General features: G+C 44.1%; 1 protein-coding gene across 11 annotated transcripts in view; it reads right to left on the bottom strand.

Annotated features, from left to right (window-relative positions):
* TNS3 (tensin 3) overlaps positions 1–19,081 on the bottom strand; it is a 223,071-nt gene that overhangs the window by 60,715 nt on the left and 143,275 nt on the right. For 10 of the 11 annotated variants that reach the window (XM_085219995.1, XM_085219996.1, XM_085219999.1 and 7 more), the window contains one exon: positions 3,538–4,797. The exons of the other annotated variant lie outside the window; for it this stretch is intronic. In XM_085219995.1, the coding sequence (XP_085076121.1) occupies positions 3,538–4,797 (1,260 nt within the window). The remainder of the gene's footprint in view (positions 1–3,537; positions 4,798–19,081) is intronic. 11 annotated transcript variants of the gene reach the window in all.

Below are 19,081 nucleotides of genomic sequence, written 5' to 3'. Positions count from 1 at the left end.
TGCCAAGGGCCCCATCCAACCTGGCCTCGAGCACCTCCAGGGTTGAAGCAACCATAACTTTTCTAGGCAAGCTGTTCCAGCACCTCACCACACTCTGAGTGAAAAATTTTCCTCTCTTTTAGTTTAAAACTATTCCTTTTTGTCCTATCACTATTTGCCAGACAGTGCTAACAGAGTACTTTGTTGCACGAAATAGGTAATATTAGGTCCCTTCAGCTGATGGCTGGACATGAAAACAGTCCCTTTTATATTTCATCAAGTTTATTAGCATGTAAGGGATAAACTTCTCACCTCCATTTGTTATTTTGCCAGATCCCTACTTTGATTCCTTTCAGAGCTCTACAACCAGTAATTTGTCCTCTCTGGATCCACAAGATCCATGCTGCTAATCTCCTGATTCCAAGCAGAAAAGGTGCTGGTGAGTTCATTTGCATCTCCTTCTACAATTGCTCCTGCTGCAAACTGATTCCTGCACTCCATTTATTTTAGCAAACGAACTGCTTGTTCATAAATATAAACTGAATCTATTTCAAAATGTTTAAGCTAAATTGCACCTCCTCATCTATACAGGGAGTTGCAGCAATCCACCATTTATCAGAGAGCCGTTTGACACCTGAAAACAAACCTACATGACTTACAAGATTAAGACAAACAACCATTCCAACTCTTATATATTAAGTACTGATTATGTTCCAATTTTCAGATTCCTAGGTCAATAGGAACACCGCTTCAAAGAGCTGAACTAGGAAAAAGAACCTGGCTGAGTTTCATCTTTAGATTAGATCTTTAGAGAATCTTCAGATTCTCAATCTTTCTTAAATGTATTTGGAAAAAAGTACAGCAGCAAGAAAAATATCTTTGTTCTTGAAAAAAATACTTAATGTTTAACAACGATGTACAAGCAAAGTATTGTTTTTGCCTTATTCAGAATGGGTAGCAGCTGGTTAATTAATTATCTTGACATTATCCTTAGGTCAACAACTGAGTCACAGGGAATAGAGCTCATCCTACTACCTGACAGTATAGGACTGATTACTACTATTACTACTGGTGAAAAACTGCTGTTGTGTCTTTCATTCATGATTATTCCTTCATCCTCATGGTAGCCAAAATTTATCTGTACTAATAATTGCACCTCCTCTTGCTGCACTAGTGTGAACAGATAATTAACTGCTTTAGTGGCTCTCCTGCCTTATCTTAGTTCTCTGTTAGTCTACTCCAAAGGTAAATCACATCCATTAAGCCTGGGCTATTTTACCACAAACTGGTAATGAACAACAAGGTATTATTATTTTACAGGAGTATTTGGCTTAAACTACATGATTCTCTTCTTTTAAGTATAGCATAATTACAGTCAGTTGCATAAGTCAACTGTGACAACTTATTAATCATGGCACAGAAGCACCAATTCTCAGTATGAAACACACAACAGGCTTTTTAAGGGCATAGGTTTGTACACTGAAACTCCGGAGCATCTAAGAGACCAGTGTACATTAAAGCAATAATCTCTACCTCTCCTCTGACACACACTTCATAGCTATGGTCCCCAAAGACTTCTTTGAAAATGGAAGGGATCTGATAAAGAATTTGAGGCATGTTGGTCTTTTTCTCACTCAGCTCAAAATACAATAATTTTGCTGTTTCAAGGTGTCCATGTATATTCTCATACAGATGAGGCTTGGGAGGAGGCAGGGACTTCTGAAAACAGCAGGATGCTTTTTCAGGATTCAGCTGCTGTTCAGACTACACTTCTGGCTTTACTCTTTTGAACTGCTGTGCAGAAATTGAAAGAAAATATCAAACAACTATGTTTTATGCTCACAACTATGACTCATGGATTCAGATGAGATATGAAATCATACTTCTGTTGCTAACTAGGAACATCACATAGCTGATACAAACAGGTCCAAGAGATTCCTAAGGCATTTTGATGATAACTTGATGGTACAAGCGTTAAGGTGCCCTCCTAGACCTACTGCTTGTGAACAGAGTAGTGGCAAAGTAGCACTCAGTGGCCATCCTGGCCACAGTGACCATGTAGTAGTTGAATTTAAAACCTTTGGTGACAGGAGGAAAACTGTCACCAAAACCTCAACCCTGGATATGGAGAGAACAGATTTCAGACTGCTCGGGGAACTAGTTAGTAAGGTCCGTTGGTAAACTGATTTTGAATTGGGGTCCATCACTGCCAGTCACTTTTTAAGTACCACCTCTGGAGAGCACAGGAACAGGCAATTCCAAAATGTCACAAGTCAAGCAGGTGGGGCAGAAGGCCAGTGTGGCTGAATAGGGATATTCCAGGCTTCTGGAAGCACAATCAGGCAACATGGGAAGACTACAGGGATGCTGTTTGCCTTTCTTGGGAGAAAACTTGTGTGGCTGGAGCTCAGTTTGTGAATTTTTGGGTGCCACAAAGTACAAGAAGGACATAAGACTATTACGGAGTGTCCAAAAGAGGGTTACAAAGATGGTGAAGGTTCTACAGGAGAAGACTTCTTGAGGAGTAGCTTGGTTTGTTCAGCCTAGGGAAGGGCAGACTGAGGGGAGACCTCATTACAGCCTACAGCTTCCTCACAAGGAGGAGTTCAGAGGCAGGTGCAGATCTCTCTCCAGCATTCAAGTGACAGAACCTGAGGGAATGCCATGAAAATGTGACAGAAGAGGTTCAGGTTGGATATCAGGAAAAGGTTCTTCACCGAGAGGCTTTCTGGGCACTGGACCAGCCTCCCCAGGTCCAGCACCAACCTGACAGAGTTCAAAAAGCACCTGGACAATGCTGTCAGACATATGGCCTGATTTTTGGGTAGTCCTGTGTGGAGCCAGGAGTTGAATATGATGACCTTATGGGTCCCTTCAAACTAAGGATATTCAACGATTCTATCACTCTAAAAGCAGAAGCAGCTTGTGTTGTTAACATAGCATTAATGAAAGGTTTCAGTTGACTTAAACAGAAGTAGCAGATAACGAGCAAACATTCTGACTTCCAGTTTCTAGAAATAACTTCAGAAAAATACGTGCTTTAAGGTATCTCACTGGCAAATATTACTGTATTTATGAATATACTGCACAGAAATTTAGAAGAAAAATATTATACAGTATTTAAGAGAAAATAAACTCAGAGCTTATTATTGTACTTTCAGTGGAAGTAATAACTATCATAAAATCATAAAACATTTCACTACAAGTGTCTTCTAAAAATGTCTCAATAGTAATGTAGGACTTGTAGGAATATATGTAGGGATTCTCACTTTCACCTAAACTTACAGCAGCAGAAAATCACAACTGATGATCTGTAACAGGTTAGAATTTGTTGAACAGTTATTTTAAAAAATAAGTATGCAAAGGCATTTCATAATGTGCAATTAGCATGATTCCATAATTTCTTAGACTGCTAAAAAAAAAGAATATCCCAAATAATCCTTTGACAATCATCCTGAAAGTTTAATTCTTGATCTGAGGTCCTGCACCATGTCAAGAGCACAGAACTGCTGGGAAAACCACTTTAGAAAGTATTCAAGCAGTACTACAACAGCTTACCGTTTTGGAAGGCATTCCTATTTGTGACCTCTAATTTCTCATGGATGTCAGGGCTCATGACAAGCTCTTCCACATCTGTATTATGGCTAGTGAAGCCATTTGCTTGATTTGTGTCCCTGGTGACAGTGTTAATGCGGGTTGGGATAGGTTCAAATGTAGGGTCTAATTCCAAGATCAGTCTGTTCAGTTGTTCAATGGACTGATCGATATCCAAAGTTGGAGAAGCTGGCAAGTCCCCCGCATTTGGTCCAAGATCCTGGCTATTTGTGTCCCTCTGAGGCACTAGCTCTGTCTTAAAACTCTCACTGTCTGCGGGTTCTGCACCTTCAGCAACACCTGGTATGTTTCTTAGTCCTCTCTGAACAGCATCCTTACTGCTGGAGCCATGTGTCAGCATGTCTGGGACCTGGGACTGACTTTGGACGATGCCTAAATTCTCCACAGTCTTATGAATGCCAGCCCTCATTTCATTCTGTGACACAAAACCATACTGGTGAGCAGTGACCATCTGCTGCTGGCAAACCCAGGTGTGAGTAGAGTAGTTACTTGGGTCATAGGCTTGAGGCTGGGGTGAGACACAAGGATTCCTTTGCAATTGCTGAGATGACTTCGGCTCAGTGCTACCAAATGATCTTTCATAGAGGGGATCCACACCAATTCCCAGGTCTGGGGCAATGGCATTGTGATGGTCTTCCCCTGTGTTACTTCCAAAGCCATCTGAGAGGAGCGAGTTCTGACTGCTCTTGGGGCAACTCAAGTTACCTAGATGAGTGGAGTGCTGCCCTTCTGAAGAAGACAAAGTCCCAATGCTGTCTACACTGTGAAGATCATGGTTAGGCATTTCATCATCCAGAATATCAGTTTCCCTATCCTTCAGTTTGGTGTCTCCATTCACATGAACCTGAGCTGGTACTATGTGGTGAGTCCCACTGTACTTGCTTCCAGCATCGGTCACACTCCTGGTAGTGATGATAGAGTCCTCCAAACCAAAGCCACTAAGTAGTTTGTCCAGTTCTGCCTTCTCCTGTGGGCTCAGAACCCGTTTGACTCCTGGCATAAGGCGCTCTTCAGTTTTGTCTGTCCTGATGGAAGCTGTTGAATGTCCTGAATCACTGCTGACAGACAGGGTATGATCTCTGTGCTCAGGACTGCTGGCCACAGGAATACCTTGAGCAACACCAGGGATACTGCTGTCTGAAGAGCTCTTCTTTCTTACTTTTGCATATAGACTGCCATCAATAGGACCTTGGGTATGCAGCACTGCGGAGAGATAAAGGAAGGAAAGAGAAGGAAAGGGACAAGACATTATGTAAAAGCTTGGAAGGTATGATATTACATCATATCACTGCAGTACTGCTAATATTTATGGCATTGTTTATGCAGAACTAAATTTTCTGCAAATTCAGAATAACAGAATCAAAGAATATCCTGAGTTGGAAGGGACCCACAAGGACTATCGAGTTCAACTGCTAGCTCCCCAAAGAACCACCCAAATTCAAACCCTACGTCTAAGAGCTCCTTGAACTCTGTCATCTCCTTAAATTCCTTGATGCTGTGACCCGGAGAGGTTTGTTCCAGTGTCTGATCAAGCTCTGATGAAGAACCTTTCCCTAACACCAACCTGACCCTACCCTGATGGAGCTCCACGCCATTCCCTCGGGTCCAGCTGCTGTCACCAGAGAGCAGAGATCAGCGCCTGTACTTCTGCTCCCCTCATGAGGAAGCTGTAGGCAACCATTCAGCCTCCCCTCAGTCTCTTCTTCCCTAGTTACCCTACATTTGCACAGCCAACAGTGAGACTATGTTCAGGCATACCTTCACAGACACTTAGGTCAAATTCAGCTCTTCTGTGGAATTAGGCTTTATTGGTAAGTGAAATACCAACAAAACACATCTTGTTAACTGCTGGTATCTAAAGGATACTTCTCTTCATAATTCCTTCTGAAGCATATGTTATGAAGTGGAAAACGAGCAACTGCCTTCAGAAGACAGAAGGCTTAGTTTTTGCACAGCATCCAAATTTCAAGTGAAAAGTGAAAATTTCAAGTGAAGTTGACAGCAGAACTGCAAACTTCTGTGACCAGTTTTTACAAATCTCCTACCAATATACAGCCTTATTATCATCCTGGCTATGTTTCAAGTTTTGCTATAGTACTAGCAAGGCAAGGCTTACTGATTAAAATCAAACAGGGACAAAAGGACACAACAGTTCAGAGAAACAAAATGACGTTTCTCTGAAATTAGTTTCTAATTTCCATAACAATTTTTTTTAAACCAAAGTTTCACTTGCCATTTCTCCTTCCTGTTAACATTTTGTACTTGGAAAATCCCCAGAGAATCAGGCAGTTTTCTGAATATCTGGGTATCAGCTATCACTGTTCATCTCCTTACTTGGCCAGTAAGTTCATGAGGAAATCAGGCACAGGAGGATCTGGTTTCAGTGGAGGTCCCATGACATGAGCTGCAGTCTGTATTTCAGTAGTTGGTAAAACCAATAGCACAGTCTTCTTTCGTATTTCCATTTACATCACAATTTACAACAAAGTTCTTGATGAATATATAACATGCCACTCACACACCAGAAGAAATAAAGTTCCCTCTTTTGCTGTTTTCATTAAATGTTTATGTCTTCACAATTTTTTTCCACTAATTTGGAGAACTGTTAGGACATTGAGAGTCATCTACTATGCACTCCATTCAGAGCAAGAATGGTGGGAACCTACCAGCCATGCTTGCTCTAAAGGTATATCAGGTAATTACTAGCTCATTCATTTCTACTTGATAGTCTAAATACACAACAAAGAATCATTTACTTCTCCTGTTGGTGGTACAAGGAAGCACTAGGCTTTCAATCAGGAAGGCTTCACTGAAGTGACTGTTGTTTTTTGATCCCAGAAGTAACATCCTTCCATACTCCTTCTCACTGCCTGCTATCTAGAACCACCTATCATGTATTCCTGAATCTTTCACACTGCAGCCACCATTCCTCATTACAGTGAAATACATCTTTAATTAATTATTTTCAGTAAACAAAAAAAAATTGAACACAAAATACACAGCAGACAGTCAGAGCATCACAAATTACAAATCAAACTTTCCGCCACAGGACTGTCTCCTTTGCACAGTTTGGACTGTCTGCACGCTTTATCACACACATAATATTTTAAATATACTCTAATACTAACAGAAATAACAAACATACACTCAACAACATATATGAAACATTCAAAATGAGGAATTAAAATTTGTTTCCCAGAAAAAACACACACTTCATCAATGTTTACATTTAATTAACATATAAAAAAGCATTCTGAAGACATTTTCAATTTGAAAGCGTTACCATGAAAACAACTGCATACCTGTAATCCTCTCCTCTGTGCCAGAGAAGATCACAGAACAGATCACCTTGGAAGCTATGCTAAGGCACATGAAAGACAGGGAGGCCCTTCTACCTCCAGCTACAGGAGACACTGTGATCACAAATGCTCATCCTGCTGGAGGACTTCAACCATCCAGATATCTGCTGGAAAAGTGCCATGGCAAGCTGTAGGCAATCCAGGAGGCTCCTGGCGTGCACTGAGGATAACTTCCTGAGTCAAGTAACAGATGGCCCCATGAGGGGGGATGCAATACTGGACCTGTTGCTCACCAGTGCAAATGAACTGACTGGTGACATCAGGATTGGAGGCTGCCTGGGCTATAAGTGACCATGCTATGGTTTAGCTCATGCTCCTGAGGGATATGATGTAGGCAAAGAGTAAAATTAGGACACTACATTTTAGGAAAGCTAACTTGCAGCTCTTCAAGCTGTTAGTCAACAAAATATCCTCGAAAACTGTCCTCAAGGGCAAGGGTGCAGAGAAGATCTAGTAGATCCTAAGGAAGCTTTTCCTCAGGGCCAGGAAAGTCAAGGCCCAGCTTGAGGTACACTCAGCAAGGGATGCCAAGAAGAACAAGAAAGGCTTCTTACAGACATCTCTGCCAGAAAAGGACAGTCCAGGAGGGCATACCACCTCTCTTCTATCCCCCCTCCGCCAGTGAGTGACAGAGGCAAGCCGGCAACAACAGAGAAGGAGAAGGCTGAGGTACTTAATAACTCTTCTTTTTTGCCTTGGTCTTCTGTGATAACTGCTTGTCACACAGCCCTCAGACATGTGGTTTGGTAGGAGGGGATTGGGGTGGCAACGTCTCTCCTGATGTAAGCAAAAACCACTTTTGTGACCACCTGAGGAACCTGAAGACCCACAAGTCCGTGGGTCCCTATGAGATGCGTCCCAGAGTCCTGAGGGAACTAGCAGATGTAGTCACCAAGCCACTCTCAATGGTTTTTGAAAAGTCATGGCAATCAGGTGAAGGCCCTGGTGACTGGAAAAAAGGCAGCATCACGCCATTTCTAAGAAGGGCAGAAAAGATGACCCTGGGAAGTACCGACCTCTCAGTCTCACTTCTATACCGGGAAAGATCATGGACAGATCCTCCTGCAAGCTATGCTAAGGCACGTGGAAGACAGGGAAGAGATAAGGGAGAATGAGCATGGCTTTACCAAGGGCAAATCCTGCTTGACCAACCTGGTGGCCTTCTCTGATAGCGTACCTGCATCACTGAGTGAGGGAAGAGCCACCGATGTCATCTGTCTGGACTTCAGTAAGGCCTGTGCCACAGCTCCTCACAACACCCTTCTCTCCAAACCGGAGCGACACAGTTTGATGGGCAGGCTGCTCAGTGAATGAGGAGCTGGTTGCGGGGTTGAGCCCAGAGAGTGGCGGTCAGTGGTTCAACGTCTGGGTGGAGATCAGTGGTGAGTGGTGTCCCCAGGAAGCAGTGCTGAGACGTGTCCTCATTAATATCATTAATATCTTCATCAGTGACGATGACAGCAGGGTTGAGTGCACCCTCAGCAAGTTTGCAGATGACACCAAGTTGTGGGGAGCAGTCAACACACCAGAGGGACAGGATGCCATCCAGAGGGACCTAGACAGGCTTGAGCAGTGGGCCCAGAGAGCCTCATCAGGCCCAACAAATCCAAATGCAAGGTCTTGCACCTGGGTCGAGGCAACATCCACTACCAATATGAAGTGGAGTATGGCCAGCAGGTTGAGGGAGATGATCCTGACCCTCTACTATGTGTTGATCAGGCCTCACCTGGTATACTGCATCCAGATATGCAGATGTACTGCATCCAGATGTGGAATCCTCCTGTACTGAGGATGTTTGTGGATGTGATCCATGGGATGGAACACCTCTCCTATGCAGGTTCAAAGAAGGGTGACAAAGCTGTGAGGGGTCTGGAGCACAGGCCTTATGAGGAGCAGCTGAAGGAGCTGGGATTGTTCAGTCTGGAGAAGAGGAGGCTCAGGGCAGACCTAACTGCTCTCTATAGCTACCTTGAGGGAGGTTGTAGTAGAGCTGGGAGTTGGCCTCTTCTCTCATGTAACTGGTGATAGGACTAGATAGGACTAGAGGGAATGGCTTCAAGCTAAGCCAGGGGAGATTCAGTCTGGACATTAGGACACACTACTTCTCTGAAAGAGTGGTCAGGCACTGGAATGGGCTGCCCAGGGTGGCCTTTCAATATCTGAAGGAGAACTACAGGAAAGAAGGAGACAGACAAGAGTTTCTAACAAGGTCTGTTGTGGTAGAACAAGAATAAATGGTTTCAAGTTTAAAGAGGGTAAATTTAGCTTAAATATAATGAAAAAGACATTAACAATGAGAGTGGTGAGGCCCTGGAACAGGTTGCCCAGTGATGTGGTGGATGCCCCATCCTTGGAAACTTTCAAGGCAAGGCTGGATAAGGATCTGGGCAAACTGATCAATCTGTGTATGTCTCTGTTTACTGCAAGGGAGTTGGATCAGACAACCTTCAGAGGTGCCTTCCAGCTCTGAGGATTCTATGATTCTATACCAGACAACTAGCACAGCTTCATCAAGACAAGTCCTGCAATGGAGGGTAGAAAAACTGAATTCATCTACGTGGTTTTCAGTAAGGCCTTTGACATGGTCCACCACGACCTGAGAGATGGGATGCCATCCAAAGAGAACTAGACAGGCTCAAACAGGTCCTGAAGAAGAACCTCATACAGTTCAACATATCCATGTTCAAGGTCTTGCACCTGGGCCATGGCAGCCCTGCAATCAGTACAAGCGGGGGGATGAAAAGATCAAGCACAGACCTGCAAAAAGAAACTGAGGGTACTGCTGGATGGTAAGCTGGACATGAGTCAGCAACATACCCTTGAAGCACAGAAAGCCAAATGTATCCTTCAAAGCAAGCATGGTCAGCAGGATGAGGGAGGTGATTCTGCTCCTATTCTCTGCATTGTTCAGACCTCAAGTGGCATAAAGCATCCAAATGTGGAGTCTTCAGTAGAGGAGAGGCACAAACTTTTTAAAGCACATCCAGAGGATTACAAAAATGATCCAAGAGATGGAACGCCTCCCCCCATGAGCGCAGGCTGTGAGAGCTGGGGCTGCTCTGCCTGAAAAAGAAAAGCCTCTGGGGAGACTGAGTGTGGCCTTTCAATATATAAACAGGGACTACAGAAAAGAAGGAAGCAGACTCCTTAGAAGGTGTGTTGTGGTAGCACAAGGGAGAATGTTTCAAACTAAAAGAAGGGAGATTTACATTGGATATAAGAAATATGTTTTTTTATGATAAGGGTTGTGAAGCTCTGGAACAGTTTGCCCAGAGAGAGGTGGCGGATGCCCTGCTCCTGGAGACATTCAGTGTCAGGCTGGACCAGGCTCTGAGCAACCTATCTAGCAGTAGATGTCCATGTTCACTACAAGGGAGCTAGACTAGATGATCTTTAAAGGTCCCTTCCAACTCAAATGATTCTATGATTTTATGATGAAAATTAATATAATTCTGTTTCTTACAAAAACACTTAAAATTAAATATTTATCCTATGCCCCAAGCACAGTAAAGTACGAATAAAATGAGTGGTTCTACTTCCAAAGGATTTTTAATGCTTATTTACAAGAACATTTATATTTCGGAGAAATCTATTAAGAACTTACCTACCCATTAATTGTTTGATAAAAAGAAAAATAGACCATTACAATTTAAGAACAGACATGATTTTGTCAAATGTAACCAAGAGCTTCATCTACATGTGTGGCAATCCCAGAATCAGAAGATCCACAAAGAATCTAACAACAATTTCAACAACGTATTGAAATGGCACTGAAGTCAAAAAGCACGTTTTATCTAAAAGTAAGAGCTAGGAAAACTTTTCTGTAGGCAGAGACATTTTAGAAAAAGCACTATTTAGAAATTACACCCACAGTGTACCACAGTGTTACCCAGTGGTAATTAACTGATCGGTTTGTAACGACAAGAAAAGTGGACCAGTTGGAAAAGCCTTTGGCACATGACACACTTCCAAGTTTCCATCTCTGGAAATATTTATACACTAGAAGTTAAGTGATAAGTTTAATACATTTTTGTTAATAGTTAAAGAACATTTTTTTTATTTTTAATAAATAGATACTATGACTTGTCTGTTGTTGATATTGAAATCAGTGCATGCAAAGGACCAAAAATACTCCTTTAATGAAGAAATTATCAGGATAAGAAAAATAAAACAAGCAATTCTCCATGCAATAGGATTTCTCTACAGATGAATGAAGATGTTTGCTGAAGTTTATGATGTATAATGTGTAAATTCCACAGCGAAATGAGCTGCTGCGCATGAGATCAAACACCTGTGTACAGAAATTTTGAAAGAATATTTATGAAAAACATGCCATACCTAAGGAAAAGACAGTCGATTGAGAGTTTCTCAACCCCTTTCATGCTTGATTTTTCATAAGCTCTCACTGCTGTTAGGAAAATGAAGCAAACTTGGAGTTTCAATGTGAAAGGACAGAAAAACTTTCATATGGAATTATTTAATGCAGTTACCATAATGAAGTGTAAAAATAAAACAAGCACACAAGCCAACATATAAAATTAACTACTAGGTAACATTTTATTCTCTGTTATTCTTGAATTTAAAATCCAGAAAAGAAAACAATACATAACACTGCTTTCATTTGAGTAGATGGGTATCCTAACACAAGGTTAGCGGATTTGCACTGGACCTTGGTAATGTAAATGCAACACCAGTACTTTCAAGAAATCTTCCTGTCTGACTTTTTAGTTGAGCAAAGCTAAGCACGGTGCTGTAAATCCTTCGGACATGCTAGTCAGATATTCACATGAGATGGAAAATTCTACCATGTGAATTTAGTTCCCTATACCGAAGTGTTATATAGAAAATCTTTCACCTTCTCAAGGACCATCAGAGAAGAAAGGGAAGCAATGAAAAACCCTTCCGTATTTGCCTTCATTAGCCCTCCTGGTATCATTACACAGTGCCATCAAAGCAGGATCATCCACAGGAACAAGAGTACAGACAAGATGCCAGCAGACTATTTATTTACCTAAGTGTCACATATATGCTCTGTAAGGTTGAGAGATAATCCTGCCCAGTACTTCCTCCGCCAATACAAAATTCTCAAATTTAGCCTGCATGTTAGCCAGAACGTCGAACAACCACAAACTATTTAGAGGTTTTCTGACTGTAGTGGAAATGCAAGTCATGGCTCAAAACAGTGACTGAGCTCCTGGTGACAAAGCAGGGAAAGCTTAGATGCATGCAATGCACCTGAATGACTGGAAGGGGTGGAGCCAGGATCCACCCCCTCCCAGATCTTATTTAAGGGTTGGCAGTAGAGGCAATGATATTTTGCTGGAGATCCCTGCCTGCCTGAGACCTTCTGAAGGTAAGCAGCCTTTTTCCTTAGTTTCTGTATCTACGGCAGCTGCACTTGGATTTATCCTCACTTGCTGCAGCCTGGGACTCCGTAACCCCACTCACTGCTGTGTTTTCCATCACATTATAGCATTACACTGATTATGAACTGTTTTGATTCCATTCTGAAGAAGAATGGATGAAGAAAGACAGCTGAAATTCAGCTCTGCAGTAGCTGCATCATGTCATTTCAGTTAGAAAAGGAAACATCAACAACAGAAACCATGGTTTTGCTATGGTATGGTTCCTGCTAAAAAACTCATTATAACCTGAAATCTCCCTGAGGGAAAAAGCTGCTTTGTACAAGCAGTCCATGACTGCGAGCTGTTTGGTCTTCCCTACACAGGAGCCAATTACTACGTGTGCTTATTACATGTGCCCAGGCCCAGTAGTACTGAATGCCATGACAGAAAGGATATTATCTGAAACTGGCATCTCTAACATTTTTCACCACCTGAAAACTGGCAGCTAGGTTTTGTGGCATTTAGTGCTTCACCGTTAACCTAAAACTGCCAGCAGGTTAAAAAACCTGAACAGCTGTGGAGACGAGCAGTACCTTATTTGACATCAGCCTAACTATACTAATAAGCAACACAACAAACCTAGGTATACTAGATATTAAGAAGAACTTACGAAAGAAGCAAACAGTTTGAAATATTTTATACACCCTATATTTTTTTAAATGAATTTAGATTATCTAAATTGGAAGCAAGTGTCTATATGTGAAAGGAGAACTGAAAATTCAACTTGAATAACGAGCAAACAATTTAGCAGCATTTGGAGTCCTACATTAACCATTTAAGTGAACAGTGAGCTATATAAAATAAGCATTTAAAGAGCACAAAGAAAATACAATCAGTAAAGCATGACCTAGAAGTCCTACCTTTCATGGATAGTAAAGTAGTTTAGAGTTCAACTCCTATACTGTAGTATAGTAGAGGTTGAACCTTCCTGCAAAAATTCTATTACATTTTGTTGCAGTGTGACTGAGGACAGCAGAGAGGAGTCTGACAAAATGTTGCCTGACATGGAAGCACATATGAAGCAAAAGCGTCTCACCAAATTCTTCCATGCAGAAAAAACAGCATTCACTGATATTTGCTAAATGTTTATGGAGACCAAGCCGTGGACGTGAGCACACTGAGGCAGTGGTGACACCTGGTCACTTCTCCTGGTGCATATTTTTACAAGCATACCATACAAATGGTATGCAGGCTCTGGTTTGTTGCTGGAGAAAGTGCATAGCAATTGCAGTGGCTGTGTTGAAAAATAGCATTTTTTAGCTAAGAATATGCTCTGTCAACATTATTGTGCTCATTGTATCTGTTGTAGTTTCCATGGAAATACATAGGAGGCATTACCTTTGGAGTGACTTACATATATGTGGCCCAAGACAACTTCTCTTCATTCAGTGCAGCCCAGCCAAGCCATAAGGTTAGACACTCACGGTCTACACCAATAGTTCCTTTAGAAGACTGACAAACTAGAAGTGCAACTCCCTGCCTAAAGAAGGGACATAACAAAACCAAGCTCTTGTTCACTTCTCAGATGGTAAACATGAAGTTCTGTATCTTTCAACAGCATGCTGACTACATATTTCTCTGCTTTCAAGGTGAAATCTGTCTATCCAATGAATCTTAGCAGATACAATAGAACTGCAGAATATCCTGAGTTGGAAGAGACCCGTAGTCTCATTGAATCCACTCCTATTTCCTCACAGGACCACACAAAAATCAGACTGTTTCTGAGAGCATTCTCCAAACACTCCTTGAACTCTGACACTTGGTGTCCTGACCACTGTCCTGGGAAGCTTGTTCCTGGGTCCAATCACTCCCCGGTGAAGAACCATTTCCTAGCAACCAAACTGACCTCCCCCATGCAGCTCCATGCCATTCCATTGGATTCTGTCGTTGTCAACAGAGAGCAGAGATCACACTACTCTCTTCTCCCCTCGTGAGGAGCTGTAGGCCACCATAAGGTATACCCTCAGTATCCTCTTCTCTGGGCTGAGCAAACCAAGGGACCCCTGTCCCACATTTAACATCAGTGCTTTACTTGCTGAGGGCTATGTTTATACAAAGGAGGGAAGAAAGGAAGCATATGATACAAAAACATTCTGAGTAGAAACAGACATACCTGCTTCAGTCAATATTCTGTTTGTCTGATATTATGCCCTGTAGAAGACAATCTTATCCAACTACAAAACCTCTGGTGACTTCCTGTGGTGTTTCCACCTGCCTCACATAATGACTGTCCTCACTTTTGATCTTCCCTAGTTTTTGCAGATTGGAATTACTCAGTGAAAAAAAAAAAAAGTTAAGCTCACATTATGCTGCTTCCCACTAAAATCCTCACTGCTGTAGTCATTAGATGAGCAAAGTTGTATTTGGAAGATTATAAAAATCAACAAAAGCTGGGTCTACAACAGCTATTACATACTGGTTGACCACAGAGGGTTATGGACAACAGCACTATGCTCAGATGGAGGCTGGTGACAAGTGGTGTTTACCAAGGGTCCATCATGAGGCCAGTGCTCTCTAATGCCCTTATCAATGACGCAGACGGTGGGATTGAGTGCATCCTCAGCAAGTCTGATGATGATTTTCAGCTGAGTGGTGCAGCTGATATGACAGAAGGAAGAAATGTCATTCAAAGACATTTAGACAGGCTTGAGAAGTGGGCCCACGTGAGACTACTGAGGTTCAAAAGGCCAAGCACAAGGCAGTACACCTGGGTTGCAGCAATTCCAGATATGTAAACAGACAGAGAAGAACTCAGTAAAAGCAGCCTTGCAGAAAAGGACTTGGGGGTTTTTAGGAGAAAAACTTGACATGAACCATCAGCATGTGCTTACAGCTCAGAAAGCCAAACATATCCTGGGCATTGTCAAAATAGGCCATAGAGAAAGGGAGATGACTGACCCTCTCTACTGTGCCCTCATGAGATTCCACCTGGAGCACAGCACCCAGGCCTGGGACCCTCACCACAGGAAAGACATAGAGCTGTTGGAGCAGGTCCAGAGAAGGGCCACAAAGATTAACAGTGCCGGAATACCCCTTCTGTGAAGAAAGGCTGAGGGAGCCGAACTTGTTCAGCCTGGAGAAGGCTCTAGGAAGACCTAATTGCACCTTTCCAGTGCCTAAAGGGAACTCATAAACAAGAGGGAGACTTAAGTTTTTACACAACCTGATAGTGATAGGACAAGTGGAAATGGTTTTAAATTAAAATAGAGAAGATACAGAATAAAATGCTAAAAGGAAATTCTTTACTCTGAGGGTTGTGAGGCACTGCAACTGGCTGCCCAGGGAAGCTGTAGACGCCTTATCCCTGCAGACATTCAAGGCCAAGTTGGAAGAGGCCTTGAGCAGCTTGATGGAGTGGATGGCAACCCAGTCCACAGCAGTGGGAGTGGATCTAAATGATCTTTAAGGTCTCTTCCATCCCAAGCTGTTCTATGATTATGTATCTTAACTCCAGGTAGCTTGTATTTCTGAACAAAAGAACTGTAAAAACAAGAATCCATTGGATCCATGGCATCCATTCAATACCTTCTCTCCCATTTTTATTTGCAACAACGTTGGGGTTGCACATACAGATCCAGGTGTGAGATTGTGAATCCCAGCATTGGGCTTATGTGGGAATGCTCTGGTAGATGTAGCGTGGCATCACTGGGAAGTGTCCAGAAGCTGCCCCAAGTCAAATCAGAGCCAGCTCTTGCCAGCTCCTAAAGGGAGCTGCTGTTGGTCAGAGCTGAGCCATGAGTGAGGCTGGTAGTGCCTCTGGGAAAGCAGATTTAAAAAAGGGAAATACAGCTGTGCAACATCAGTCTTTAAATTACCCTTTAAACTAGGTAAGAAGGAGGAAGGGGACAAAATGGGGTTAAGCAGGTAGTTCGAGGCTCAAAACAGAGCTTGATGGGTGATGAGGGTGGAGTTCAAAGGGATGGAGAGTGGCAGGGGGATGCTACTTCCCTGAAGTGCCTGTACACTAATGCGCGCAGTGTGGGAAATAAACAGGAAGAGCTGGAGTTCTGCATGCGGTTGCGAGGTCATGATCTCATTGCGATCACGGAGACGTGGTGGGACAGCTCGCATGACTGGAATGCTGTCATGGAGGGCTATGTGCTTTTTAGGAAAGATCGGCTGGCGGGGCGGGGTGGTGGAGTTGCTCTTCATGTGAGAGAGCAGCTAGAATGTATTGAACTCCACCTGGGGGAGAGTGCAGAACTTGTGGGTGAGAATCAAGGGGCGGGCTGGTATGGCTGACGCTGTTGTGGGTGTGTACTACAGGCCCCTGATCAGGAGGAAGAGGTTGATGAGGCCTTCCATAAGCAACTGGAAGCAGCGTCACGATCCCAGGTGCTGGTGCTTATGGGGGACTTCAATTATCCAGATATTTGCTGGATAAGCAACACGGCCAGGCACGCACGGTCCAGACAGTTCCTGCAATATGTTGAAGACAACTTTCTGATGCAGGTGGAGGAACCAACAAGGGGAGGGGTGTTGCTGGACCTTATTCTCACTAATAAGGAAGGGCTTGTCAAGGAAGTAAAGGTAGGGGGCAGTTTGGGTTGTAGTGACCACGAGATGGTGGAGTTCAAGATCTTGAGTGGAAGAAGCAAAGCAGTAAGTAGGATTGCTACCCTGGACTTTAGGAGAGCCAACTTCGATCTCTTCCGGGACCTACTTGGAGTCCCGTGGGCCGGGGTGTTAGAAGGTGAGGGGGCCTCTGAGAGCTGGTCGGCATTTAAACGGCTCTTCTTCCAAGCTCAGGACCGGTGCATCCCTGTGAGCAAGAAATCAGGAAAAGGCGGCAGGAGACCTGTGTGGGTGAGCAAGGAGCTCGTGCACAAACTCAAAGGGAAGAAGAAGGTCCATGAAATGTGGAAAAAGAGTCTGACCACTTGGGAAGAATGTAGAAATGTTGTCAGGGCCTGCAGGGATGCAAGGAGGAAGGCTAAAGTCCACCTGGAATTGAATCAGGCAAAGGTGATAAAGGATAATAAAAAAGGCCTTTTTAAGGATGCTAACAGTAAAAGGAAGACTAGGGAGAATGTGGCTCCCCTACTAAGTGAGGGGGGGGTTCTGGTAACGGGGGATGCTGAGACGGCGGAGATACTGAATGTCTTCTTTGCTTCTGTCTTCAGTGAAAAAGCTCCCCCTCGGGAATCCCAGACCCTGCAGGTTAGTGAGAGGGCCTGGGGAATGGAAGACTTTCCTTTAGTCAGGGAAGAGGCGGTCCGAGAGCACCTAGGCAACACCAATGTTCATAAATCCACGGGAGCCGAGGGGATGCATCCACGTGTGCTGAGGGAGCTGGCAGAGGTCATTGCTGAACTGCTCTCTGTCATCGTTGAGAGGGCTTAGAGAACGGGGGAGGTGCCTGAAGACTGGAGGATAGCCAGAGTCACTCCGGTCTTCAAAAAGGGCAAGAAGGAGGATCCAGGTGATTACAGGGCAGTCAGCCTCACTTCTGTCCCTGGAAAGGTGAAGGAACAGCTTGTGATGGATGCCATCTCCAGACAACTGGAAGAAAAGGAGGTTATCAGGAGCAGTCAGCATGGGCTCACCAGGGGGAGGTCGTGCTTGACCAACCTGGTAGCCTTCTACGATGTTGGCTCTGGCTGGGTGGATGGGGGGAGAGCAGTGGATATGCAGAGTCCGGCTGGAGACCTGTAACCAGCGGTGTTCCTCAGGGGTCCGGTCTTGTTCAACATCTTCATCAATGACCTTGATGAGGGGATAGTGGCCACCCTCAGCAAGTTTGCTGATGATACGAAGTTGGGAGGATTGGCTGACACGCCTGAAGGCTGTGCTGCCATCCAGCGAGACCTGGACAGGCTGGAGAGCTGGGCAGTAAGAAACCGGATGTTTCAACAAAAGCAAGTGTAGAGTCTTGCATCTGAGGAGGAATAATTGCATGCACTGGTACGGGTTGGAGGATGAGCTGCTGGAGAGGAGCTCTGCAGAGAGGGATCTGGGTGTCCTGGTGGACGACAGGTTGGCCATGAGCCAGCAGTGTGCCCTCGTGGCCAAAAAGGCCAATGGCATCCTGCGGTGCATTAAAAAGAGCGTGGCCAGCAGGTCGAGGGACGTGATCCTCCCTCTCTACTCTGCCCTGGTGAGGCCTCAACTGGAGAACTGTGTCCAGTTCTGGGCTCCCTAGTACAAAAAAGACAGGGATCTCTTGGAAAGAGTCCAGCAGAGGGCCACAAAGATGGTGAAGGGCCTGGAGCATCTCCCCTATGGAGAAAGGCTAAGTGAACTGGGTCTGTTCAGGCTTGAGAAAAGAAGATCGAGAGGGGACCTGACCCAAGTCTATAAATATCTGAGGTGTGGGGGGCAGAGTGGTGAGGCCAGACTTTTTTCAGCAGCGTGTGGAGACAGGACAAGGGGAAACGGCCAGAAACTGCAGCATAGGAAGTACCGCACAGATGTGCGCAAGAACTTCTTTAGGTGAGGTGACAGAGTGCTGGAACAGGCTGCCCAGGGAGGTGGTGGAGTCTCCTTCTCTGGAGATATTCAAGACCCGCCTGGACACCTACTTGTATGACCTGATGTAGGGAACCTGCTTTGGCAGGGGGTTGGACTCGATGATCTCTGCAGGTCCCTTCCAACCTTTGTGATTCTGTGATCAGCTGGGAGACAGAAGTGGGAAAAAGTGGGAGAAACAGTCCTGCAGCCACCGTCTCTTTCCATAAGAGCCACTAGAGTGTAACAGACAGTGGCAGACAGCTACCTCCTCAC

The sequence above is a fragment of the Meleagris gallopavo genome, chromosome 3, assembly GCF_905368555.1.
Source record: "Meleagris gallopavo chromosome 3, MGAL_WU_HG_1.1, whole genome shotgun sequence".
Taxonomy (NCBI): domain Eukaryota; kingdom Metazoa; phylum Chordata; class Aves; order Galliformes; family Phasianidae; genus Meleagris; species Meleagris gallopavo.
This window is presented reverse-complemented; position numbering and strand designations above follow the sequence as displayed.